The 12,837-nt window shown below is 40.9% G+C and overlaps 1 protein-coding gene across 1 annotated transcript in view; it reads right to left on the bottom strand.

Moving 5' to 3' along the window:
• FMN2 (formin 2) overlaps nt 1–12,837 on the bottom strand; it is a 162,720-nt gene that overhangs the window by 77,349 nt on the left and 72,534 nt on the right. Inside the window, exon 8 of the mRNA XM_083732050.1 lies at nt 120–207. Coding sequence (XP_083588176.1) covers nt 120–207 — 88 coding nt within the window. The remainder of the gene's footprint in view (nt 1–119; nt 208–12,837) is intronic.

The following is a 12,837-nucleotide window of genomic DNA, read 5'->3' as shown; positions in this document are numbered from 1 at the left end:
CCATACTGACAGACAGCAGAGGTATCAGTCACAAAGAACGCTGGCCATGATTTTCAATAGGAAAATATAAAGCCATTTCATGGAATAAAATCTATCTAATAAAAGTTTGTTTCATTTACCGTGCTGTATATCTTTCATGTCTAAATGAAGACTGGACATTAATATCCCAACTGCTTGCGATCGTTTGTTGCTTAATAACTTGACAACCTGCCAAAGAAAAGAAAATGTTGTTACTTCCCAGCAAGTTGCTTTTTCATGCCATAAATCATAAACCCAGTACCCACAAACTATATTTTACTTGTTAAAGAGCCCCAAACTGTTTGATAAAATTACTGTAAATGATTAAATTCAAAGTACAGTGGAGCCTCTGGATGCACACGTGGTGAAACCTGGAAGTATACACTTCTGGGTTTGCCAGATTCGTAACCCGAAAGTTACGTATCCAGAGCAGTACATAACTAAAGGGGCCACTGTATTTCTCACACCTTTTCAGCCTTTGCAAGGAGAATCTTGCCCCACCCACCAATCCGGAAACATGTGCACTTTTAGCTTCATCTTTTCATCCATGTTAGAGCCTTTGTAAAATAGGCTGTCAGATATATTTGATTTTGCTTTCAAAACCACACAACTATTTCCAGATTAGATGTAAGATAAAACTGTGGGAATATTTCTATAGTTGCTTTATTCGGCAGTATATATATATTAAAAAGATAATAACCATGCACATATTGGGATGCTCTAAGACCAATTCAAGGAAAAACAAAGAAACAAATACAGCATTTTAAAAAAGCAAGAATAATCACAGTGCGGAAGAAAGTTTCTTTGATCTTGGCAGGATAAGAATTAGCAACATATATTCCAGTTCAACACTTCCTTTCCCCATTTTTAGATTAAAAAGTGTAATTTTTTAAAAAAGAAAGGTAGCTGTATTTAACTCACATTTATTAAAAAATACACACCAGAATCCAATGCCGTAAACCTTAATCTATCCAGTGGGTATCAGAAAGACACATTTCAACCATCAAAATTAAGAAGTGTTAGATCAAACAAGTCTTCTTTGGGAAGACTTAAGCATGTGGTTGAAATCAATGTGACAGAACTCTGCTTTGTCAGGCATAAGAGGTAGGCATATATAAAACTATTCTGTGTAACTTGAAGTACACAGTCTAAAAAGAATATATGCACATTAATAATATGCTTGCTAAGAGAAAAAAATAAAGAGAAAAAGCTGACACAAGGGAACATGAAGTCAGGCCTAAAGGCGGAATTAGCAGTGGGAGATTCATGGTTGGATTTTCTGGGTCTTTTTAAGCTATATGCAGCCATAGGAATGGATGTGGGGATGCAGATCAATATTGTACACATAAAGAATTTAATCCTTTTCTTTTCCTGGTAACTTTGAGCAGGGTGCTGGGCATAGAAGCTATTTCAACTATAGGACTCAATTATACAGCTGCAAATGAAACATTTTAAGTTTGTTTTAAGTGCAATATACAATGTGACACTTGACGGCAATGGTGAGCCTTATGGAAAATCCAGTGTACTGTAAAAATGCTTTTTAAAAAAGGCATTTTCAAAATAGTTTATAGATGTGTGTAGATTCCACCCAGGAATCCACATTGAGGTTTCTGTGGCTATGTCTGCCTTTTAAAAATATGCAGACGATCAAGTCACAAACACTCACAGTTCTACCCTAAGGACCAAACTAGTATGAATGAGATTACACAGGTTTTAAATTATTTTTAACAATTTTTTTAAAAAAGTAGCTGAAGTGGAGCCATCTCAGGTGATGGATTACTGGGAGTGTAGAGGGAGTGTTTAAATTGTTTCATACACACCCCTGTCATCCTGAGAAAAATCATTCCCCCCCCCCCACTTACATTAGAAAGGAAGTCTTCATTGGTGTCAATTAACACATCTTACCTAATGAAAACAGCAGATTTAGGAATGGAAGATTTTCATCAGCAGGAGCAGCCTGTACTATGTACCTGAGGCGAAATGGGAATGTGCCACTCTCCACTTCCCACCCACTGTGCCTCCCCCAAATTTCTGCTGCCACCAAAATCACCCCCTCACAGAAATTGGCAAGAACCAGGATGCTCCTCAAGGCACTGCTACTCATCTTCTCTGCCTCAGAGTGGGGGAGACGAGTGGCAATGCTACATGCAGGAATGCCTCTCTCTCACTGAACTTGGCCAGAGCTTGGGTGTTCTGCATGGTGGTGGTGCATGTCTTCTCTGCCCCAGGAGCAGGGAAGATGAGCAGCAGCACTACAAAATGCTTCCCTCTTGCCAGACAGAGGGGAACATTCCGGCAGCAGTGGAAGAGGCAGGGTGCTGCCTCTTGCGCTTCTGTCACCTGAGGCGAGTGCTTCACCCCACCTCATTGATGGACCAGCTTTGTTCACCAGGCTTGTGGCAGAGAGCAGGAGTTAGACTTTCCCTCGCTACTGCCTGAAGATCTGATACTGCTCAAGCTCCCCAAGGCTGGTATTTATACTTTAAAAAAAACAACAACACATGATAATAACATTCATGACTTGAGTCCCACTGAAATTTACTGTTTAACAGTCACTTGAAATTCACAGCTTCCAAGGGGCACAATTACTACACACTGGTCATGTTCAGACAAAATGCTGACCATAAACCAAAGTTAGGTAAATTAATCTGCGAATGAAGCACACAGCTGAAGCAATTCCAGCTTTGCTCCTCTACCCTTGAGGGGGAAACAAACCACAGAGTGGCTGATTTAGCATTATATTCAAACCAGTGCTTGTGGTTTATTTCTCCCACACTAGGAGTGGGGAACCTCTAGCCCACAGGTCTAATTTAGCCTGCCAGGCATCAAGATTTGGCCTGCAGACTTAGATGATCCAGTTTCCCAGCCCTGTCCTAAACAAACCACAACTGGGAAGCCAAGGTTTGTTCCTCAGCGAAAACACTGGAGAATCACACTTTTGCAAATATTAACATTCAATTTTGCCTCTAGATTTCACCTCAAAAGATTTTCTTTCAAGTAATAACGGGATTGTTTGTCGGGATTTAAAAATATTTGGTAACGTATCTATTTGTTGAAAGTGACACACTTCTCAATTCAATGCTATAGTTACATGGGGCTATTCACAATACCATATGCATAAAATGCTTTCTGGAAGAAGAAAAGAGAGAGAGCAGGCAACTGTTAAGAGATATTAAGATCAGGTAGTTGGAAAGCCCCTTAATGCCAACATCACCCATTAGAGAAATGCTAAATTATAATCTTATTTGTTGGGCAAGTGCTTTTTTGTGAATTGCCTTTAGATAATGAGTCGTGAATATGTTGCACAAAATCTTTGTCTAGGAGGTGGAAGGTGCTGACCAACACAGGAGATCACCCACTTACAGGAAATGAATTCACAGACAAGACATTTCTAACATTTAAATGGTGCAGCCAACCATGACTAAACAAGTACCAAAAGGAGTTGTAAGCAGCAGTGTAACAATGACTTTTTCCATTAAGAGTTCAAAAGCTGTGTTAAGTGAGTGAATGTTATGCTGTGTCTGGTGTCCATTATAATGCTTATGATATCCACAGAAGACTTAATTGTGTGGGTGTGGATGCATGTGTCATCCTAGAATTGCTACCATTTGATTTCAAAAATTCCTGCATGCTGGGGTGATACATCCTATGCAGGAACCTGCAGGCAATGAGGAACAATCACACCAGCATTTGAGAGCCAAGTCATTGATTGGCAGCTTGACTGAGTTTAGTATTTTGCATCTACGGCCTACTGTAATGCATGTATGCAGGAGCACAAGCTGTGAAGTGAAGCTAATAACCATGATATTCTGCTCCATGTGATGAAGGGGTCTGAGAGTTTCTGCGGAGCTTGAAAACTGGGGTCCTACTTGAAGAAAAAGGCATAGATAAAGCGAATATATTAAAACAAATATGTCAGAAACATGCAAGTGGAAGTGGGAAAAGTTCTTGGCTGATCTAGCTGGGCCCATTCAGTCTACAAAAACAAGATAAAAGCACACACGTGTACTAACCAAATACATATTATTTTTACATTTCAGGTGAAAGTTCTAAACATTTCTTAGCTAATAGACAGAAAACATGTATTAGCTAAGAGTCATAGCTCAGTAGTGGAGCACACACTTTGCATGGTTCAATCAAGGTTCAATCCCTTGCATCTCCTTCAAAGCAGGAAGGATCTCTGCCTGAGATGCAAGGGATCTGCTTACTGTCAGAAGAAAGAAAACAGGGAAAGAATGACCAAAAATCTGATATACAACAAGGCTTCCTCTTAGAATAGCAATATAATGATTGCTTGACAAGCAAAGATAAGACATTTTGCTGTTGCGTCATTATAAACCATAGCAAATACATAGCAATTACAGTGTGCAAATACATAGGGTGAAAATCATGGCTCCTGCCATGTGCCACATCCAAATCTGCACTCATGGCTGGTATCTCTTCAACAAAGCCAAACCAGAGAGTTGTGTCTGGCAGTACAGTGGCAACAGGAGTAGAAGAGAAATGAACCAGGGATAGGAAGCCTCAGGTTTGGGGGCAAAATGTGGTCCTCCAGACCTCTTTAATCCTCAGGACTCTCCTTAAACTGTGACACCTCCCCATGTCAGCCCCCTCTTCCTAGGCCACATCTCTCACCATCCCTGCTTCACACCCTCTCTGAATGCTTTTTTCCTGACTGAAAGATGAAGAGAGAGAGGTGTGTGTGTTTACAAAAGTAAGCATCAACACCCATTGTTCCACCCACTTTTTGCCTCTGGTCCTGCCCACCACTGGCATGCTGCCCTTGAAAGGTTCCCCATGACGGAGTATGGGCCTCAGGCTGAAAGACATTCCCACTCCCTGGTTTGGAATGAAGTGCAATCCAGGCGAGTCTCTTCCTTTTATGTATCTGTCACAGCTGCATCTGTCCAACACCTAAGCAGGAAAAGCAAATAGTATCCCAGACCCCCAATTTAAAGTGCATAGTACTCAAGACCAAGTTATTTTGGTACTTGAGACCAAAAGATCTCACAAATGCCTCCTACCTTTACAACAATAAAGATACAATAACAATACATTAAATAGCTAACATTATGTGCCCTTCCATGATACCATATGCCCTTTCATGATACCATGGCTGGTATCTCTTCAACAAAGCCAAACCATAGAGTTGCGTCTGGAGTACAGTGGCAACAGGAGTAGAAGAGAAATGAACCAGGGATAGGAAGCCTCAGGTTTGGGGGCAAAATGTGGTCAAATTAGCTGTCTGAGTTGCCTCACACTGTCTAATGGTAGGGCCAGCCCTGGTTTTCATCCAGATGGGGACGGTGTCAGGATAGTTGGGGGTCAATTTTAAAAAAACCTGTGCACATCAAAGTATATGTTTATTTCTGGTTTAGTGCCCACCAAGGTCCATAAATCTAATGAATAGGGAACGTGTGGCAATTGTCTTTATTTGGTCACCAGCACATATAAAGTTAAATATTCCCCAAAATAAAAATAAATGCTGAATGAATTCAATAGTATCATATTTCCTCCAGCACGGTGGCTGCAACAATACATGGCTAATTTACAAAATATGAATATTAGCATAAAGGCCTAAAGCAGTTCCCACAATTAGAAATAAAATAAACCCATTAACTTCAGCCATGTAAGCCTACAGGCTACAGACTAGTGACGCCATTAAGCAGAGAAACTACAAAAGTTTGCTAATCAAATCTCTAAGAGATCAAACAATTTCAGACACAATAGAAATCTCCCCTTTTTTAGTTTAGAGTTTGGAACTGCACTTTAAAAACAACCTTTAAAAATATAAAGGAAGCTAACGATACTATCAGCATGCTAACGTCTATGACCAAGTTCCTAACTGTTGAGTGGCCTGTATTGTTGATCAGTAAACAGTGACATGCCAAATTTGTTCCTGTATAGATAACACAAGCAAAAAGAGTCAGATATTTAATGAAAGGCAATGCAATACAGATGTCAGATAATTAAATACTTGGAGCAAAAGAAAAAGAAAAAAAGAAAACCCCCTTCCCCAAAGTAGTATCTACCTCATGCAGAATTTGTTTTGCAAAAGTTCTACTTTCTGGAACAAATTTAATTGCTGATATTAACAATGTCTCAAAGTTGTTACTCCTTACAACTGGCCAAATTACTAGTTGACACTAGTAAAATGAGCCAGAGGTTTTCAACTCAACAGTACAATAGTAATTACTAAATGACAAATGTAATGTCTCTTTTAAAGACTGTAAAACTAGGCCAAGTAGGTATTACTTAGCTATGGCAGCTCTTCTCCCAGATGTTAATCCCATAGTTTAGCAACAATGTTTTATTCAAAAGTGGTAACAGAAGAAAGTGCAATAGGAATGCCATGTGACTTCCCATACAGATTAGAAATGGTGCCAAGAATGAATGTTACTGCTACTATGGTACTAAAGGCATTTTTCTTTCAGTGATTATGCAGGGTGTCATGGGCTGGCTTATTTTGATTTTGAACCTGGTGCTTTTACCTCTATAAATTACTGTATTTTTGTTTTTTATGGAAGCCGCCCAGAGTGTCTGGGGAAGCCCAGCCAGATGGGCGGGGTATAAATAAATTATTATTATTATTATTATTATTATTATTATTATTATTACTACTACTACTACTACTACTATTATTATTATTATTATAAATTAGAACTTTTTTTTTTCTAGGAGAAAAGAGTGCAATTTGCAAATAACAGAATTTTAGTATTCCTACAAATACAACTAAAATATAGGCCTAAAAATAACAGAGAGCACATAGCTGGAGATGAAGCTTTGAAGAGACACTACCTAAACAGCAGGAAAAACTTTCAGTCAGTTAAGAGCTGTTTGACAGTGGAACAGCCTCTCTCGGGAGGTTGTAGACTCTCCTTCCTTGGAGGTTTTTAAGCAGAGGTGGCCATCTGTCATGGATGCTTTAGCTGAGATTCCTGCATTTCAGGGGGTTGGACAAGATGACCCTTGGTGTTAGGTTGTGGGCCAACATATCAGATGACACAGCGATTCTTCCAAAGCAGCTCTTTATTTGTAAGCTGGAACAGAACTAACTGAGGAGCTCAGTCAGCCTGCTTATATAGAGCTCCAGAACAATTGTAACTGTTGCAACTTTCTAAAACTATCCAATCACAGAATGTCACTTTTCAATCCTTCATTTGCATACAAACTATCCAATCACTGAACGTCACTTTCGATCCTTCATTTGCATAACTATCTACAGTATCCCCCTGCTGGCCCAGGGTGAGAACATCAGTACATAACACTTGGGGTCCCTTCCAACTCTACAATTCTGTGATACCTACTAAAATAAATATGTTGACAGTGAGTCTCTCTCCCTCTCTTCTTTCACACTACTCAGGAGTGGGTGGCTGTATGAACACTGTCCCCTCCTATCTGCAGCTTTAAAGATCAGGTGCCGTCTGTGAAACATGTGTTCCCTCTTCCACCCTTTTCAAAACAAAATTCCTTCTAAAGTTTAAGAAAAGCCTTGGCCCAACTTGAACACTGAAAACTCTGATCGGGGTTTAAACTATTTGAAAAAAGGGAAGCTTATTGCTGGAAATTCCCCTTCTTTCGTCTCACAGGGCACTCCAAGGCCTGGATGTTAGCTCCTCAGAACTCTTTCTCTCTCACTATTACTATTTATTTATAATGGCTGAGCTCTGGGCCCACCCGAGCTCAGGCAGGGACAGTCTGAGATGGCTGAAGGGCCTTCAGCATAATGATTCGGCCTTGGCTGCTGGGCAGAGGAAGGGGTTAACCCTGAGGTCTTGGAATGCCCTCTGGGAGTCATTAGAGAAGAAACTTAAATGCTGATTTCTGATCCTCCTCATCCTCCTTATTTATTAAATTTCTATAAACAAGAACCCTGATTAAATAGGAACTGTGTTACAGTCGCTTCCAACGTTTGGGGAGAGGGGGAGTAGAAACCATGCAGTAAGATGGCAGCCTCCTGGTCTCTTCATGAAGGTTAAGAGACTGCCATGCTTTCCCTCTTCCTACTTTCTAAAGGCCTACTTTTCAGAAAGCTAGTGCTCTGATTGTATGGAGTCCCAACATGTGAATCGCTGCTCATGTGGAGGGGTTCCTTTCTAGGCATCTATGTGGGGGCATGGTTAGGTCAGGGACATGAAGACAGGTATAGTGTCAGCAGCATGGCCCAACTTCTGTACACTCCCCCCTTTAAGGCTAATGTCTGGAATGGGATGAATTCTAACAAACGTTGTAAATTTCCAAAACAAATTATATAATTCCTCAATTTTCACTGTCTAGTACTTTCTCCCGGTATGGGGAGAAAGAAGCCATGCAACCCCAGAGCTTGTCTGAGTAAGCTCTGAGAGACTTTATCCCATCCAATATATAAGCAGGAGCTGCTGCTCACACAAATGAATGTTCACTGACACATTTAGGTGACTGTCAACATTCATGACCTGAATTTCTGTAGTCTGAGAGACCTAAAACCCTACAGTAATAAAATTAGAAATGCAGTCATCTGTGTCATATGTCTCCAATCAGCCATGACAGCCCTGGTATTCTGGTCCCTGCAACAGGTACTATACTATACTATACTATACTATACTATACTATACTATACTCCCTATTTTTTATTTGTTGGGATGCCTAAATTTTGCAAGCGTGAGTTGCCGGTTTGACATTCTTCAGGGTTCAGTCTCCTTCCCCGTGTATACGATTAAACCTCTGCATGGGTGGGGGAAGGGGAAAAGATGGCTCTAGACTCTCCAACACATATATGTAAATTCATACTAACATTTAAGACTTCATATAGTGCATAGCGGAGCCTGGTGAAACTCGTTTTGAATGACTGACACAAGATTGTGTGACATTTTGTTTTTCTAGCATATCTTTAACAAAAGAACAAACACATACATGGTTTTTAAAGCAGCTCAGGACAAGCTGTTGTAGAGTAAATAAATACTGCAAAAAGCAGACATAGTGGTGCTTCCTGCCATTTGTAATGGGGGAGCTTAAGAAGTGTTCCTTACTTACTATGGGAATGGGGGTGTTATAAGCACGTTCCTTTTTTCATCTGTAACATGTTGGAGGGTCTGGAATATATGACCACTGCCTTTAGAAATTCTTTATTTAAAAATAGCATTCCTGCCAGTTGCACTAGGTTTCCAAGTTAGGAAAAGCACATTTTCATACTCATTTCAATTTTCTTTATTGCCACCCATTATCCTCTTCTGATGTCCTTTCAGCTGCAAAGAGTGTGTAGCTGCACTTTGCAACAGAACCTTCCCATCTTATGTCATGACAAACATCTTTTCAATCATTATTCAATATTAAATATAACTTCCACATAACTGATTAATGCTGCCTATGTGTGTCAGAACCAGAGCCATGTTAAGAAAAATGAAAACACCCCTAACATAAGTTTCAATTTCTCTCGCTACTCATTCCCCCAATCAATCCTAATATTCTATTTTGTAAATCAAAGTCTTTAAACTGTAAGCAACCTTTCATTTTGTTTTTATCATTAGAAGATTCAACTGGCTGGGTGGAACAAATACAATTACATGAGCTGCTTTACAGAACTAATCCCTGTTTAATATATTTGCTATAGCTTAATACCCCTTTGTATGACATTGGATGAAAAATTTATCAGATTGTTTAGATTCACATACACAGTAATATGTAAAAACAATAAATAACACATTCTCCAACTGGAGACAGAACAATAGATTAAACATTTCTCTCATTAGAAAGAATCACAGAATCCTCAGTTTTAAAAAGTGCTGAAGACAAGCAAAGGGATGTTTAAACTGGCCAAAAAAGAAGAAGCCCTTTTTTTTTTCTTTCTTGAAATACCACTTTTTGACTACATTTAGCTTATTATTTCATGGAACTAGCAGCCTTTTGTGACAGAATAGGCTCATAGATTTATAAAGAAAGGTGGATCCTTAGAGCTGAGTTTTTAAAAGCCTTATGCAGCACCAAAAAAAAGAAAGCAGTGAAGCCTAAAGCCAGAGCTCTGTGGGGCTTGGATGCACACATGGATGTTTTAGACATTACTGCCCCCACCTGAGCACTGCTGAAAGGTTTTAGTGGTGCTTCCACTAATAAGCGGCAACATTCAAATCCTTTCTATTCCAGGTATGACTGAGCTATGATCCTCATATAATATTCATAGAACCATCCAATGTGCATGGAAGCTCATGAATGCCAGCACAGCCACTGCTGGGTTATGTCAGCTCTAGCATGCGTAAGCTACACATAGTTGCAGAGAGCTGCTAAATGCTTACAGTTTCACATAAAGCACCTGCAGAGGGACGAGCTTTTCAGAAGTGCTTTCACCGGGACAGAGATGGGGTCTGAACAGAAACTCAAACTGTTGAACTTTAGGAGATATTCATGATGCAAATGCAGCACCCATGGGCATCGACTTATGCACATGCAACAATGGCAAAGCGACAAAAAGGCAGAACCTTCCTAACAGTGTTTGAAGCTCCAATTGTTCTAGGCACATTTTGTGGCAGGAAATTTCATTAGTGCAAGCAGTTTCTGAGCTCTGGGTGCAGTACTGCGCCTAAGATTTCAGATTCAAACTGCAGAGTGGAAGGAAAGGAGGCCCTTTTTCTGCCTCCCCGCCTCCAGCTACTCTCTGAAGACTGGAGAAGAGACCCTTATTAGGGGGGTGGGCAGGGGAAGGATTAGACCATGTGAAAAATGAACATAATAGTTTAGCTGCAGTTCATTCATTTTCAGCTTTGTATTCTTGTTATAAAAAAGCACACCTAGACATTCCGTTGTTACAGCCATAACCTAGATTTAAGGTACCATTTAGCTCCTAGCTTTCATATCTCAGTTTTCGTGACTAGGCACAACAGCCCCATTCCCCAGGGAACATGGGAAAGGAAATAAAGACTCTGACAATGTTATGGAATTAAAATTAGGCCAAAACTTTATTAAACTTCTGAATGTAGGGAGACCTTGGCTTAGGCCTTAGGCATGTATCCCTCCCAGCCCCCCAGCCGGGGAACTGGGGAACATCAGGGTAAATGGGATATGGGGATGCTCTGCAAGTGTAGGCAGGCAGCCGAGCCCATATCCCCGCACACAGGGTAGTTCACTGACAACCTTTCAGTGTACGGCCAGTGACACCCATTTATGTAACCCCTTTCAGAGGGGACCCTGGAATTGCCGCCACAGGGGGGTGAGTCACCACTTCACACACACACACACAGACACAAAATTATAGGGAAGAAAAGACTAAAGGATTCCACCCAAGGCCGTAACCGCCAAAGTTGTGACAAATTGCTACGGGGAAGACAAAACCTGCCAATGCAGGAAAATTTCTTCCCAGTCCTTCAACAGCAACCAATCAAAGACCATAGCAGCGCCTGCCAAACAGGAAGAAAAAGTTAACCTGTAAACAAGAAACATTAACAAATAGAGGGTAGGGAGGACCATAAAGAAGGCTGATCGCCGAACAATTGATGCTTTTGAATTATGGTGCTGGAGGAGACTCTTGAGAGTCCCATGGAGTGCAAGAAGAACAAACCGATCCATTCTTAAGGAAATCAGCCCTGAGTGCTCACTGGAAGGACAGATCGTGAAGCTGAGGCTCCAATGCTTTGACCACCTCATGAGAAGAGAAAACTCCCTGGAAAAGACCCTGATGCTGGGAAAGATGGAGGGCACAAGGAGAAGGGGATGACAGAGGATGAGATGGTTGGATAGTGTCTTCAAAGCTACAAACATGAGCCTGACCAAACTGCGGGAGGCAGTAGAAGACAGAAGTGCCTGGCGTGCTCTGGTCCATGGGGTCACGAAGAGTCGGACACGACTAAATGACTAAACAACAACAAAGGGTAGGGAGGGTGAATCTCCAGAGCCGTCTGCCTGGCTAATACGGCTCCTCCCCCTATTTATAATGGGTCTGGCCCCACTTCCCAGGAATAATACACTGAGAAGCAGGTCAGCCCGTTTCTACTAGCAAGTTCCCTGGGAACTGTAGCACCACACACGATCCCACAAAAGGTACCCACAATATAGTGTGAGTGCTCATTCTAACACTGCTTCCTACATAGCACCATTTTTTCACATCAGCATGAAGGTACTGAGTGAAGTCAATCAGAGAGCTGGGTTGCAAAGTAATAAAAATGTTTATAATGCCAACCTCTCTGTTCCCCATCAGAAGCTGTAAATCAACGTTTAAAGTTGGTGGTGGGCAGAATAAGGGTGAACAAACAGACTTTAATCTGCTTTACCATGGTCCCCAATCACACGGAAGGTTTTAATTGCATTCAGGTAAATTCTGCTGACTTTTCCTGTTCAACATAGGAAGATCAGGGACTAAGTGAAGAGATTTGGGGAATGGGGCTTGTGTGCATGTCTGAAAGTTAACATGTTAAGGATTGCTCCATGGAGTCATCATCCAGTGAGTGGACCATGTGGTGCAGTGAGTGGACACAGGGAATAGAGTTTTTTCAGCCACGGAATGCTATTCAGTTAGCCATCCAGCTGGCTCTATCACTGCTTGCATTGCAATGGGCAGTGATAGTTTGCTTATTTTAGAAGTCTCTCAGTGAAAATACCGGCTTGTTTATTTTTATGTTTGTAAATGAATGGCATTTCCATACCCAAGTAGCATGAAAGGAGTGTTTTGCTCCTTTTGCCTTGCACAGAATGCAACAGGGGGATTTTCTACCTGGTCACAGCTTAAACCCATCCCTATCCTTATGGGTAGTATTGTGTTTTGTATGTATGTGTCTTTCTATTTCTAAGTTGGGCATTACTGCTATACTAATAGAGAAGAGGTGGGGGAAAGTAAGACTTGGTTTCTCCCAAAGT

Source organism: Podarcis gaigeae, assembly GCF_964106915.1.
Source record: "Podarcis gaigeae genome assembly, chromosome: 3".
Lineage (NCBI taxonomy): Eukaryota > Metazoa > Chordata > Lepidosauria > Squamata > Lacertidae > Podarcis > Podarcis gaigeae.
Note: the sequence above shows the minus strand (reverse complement) of the source record. Positions and strands in the feature narration are given on the sequence as shown.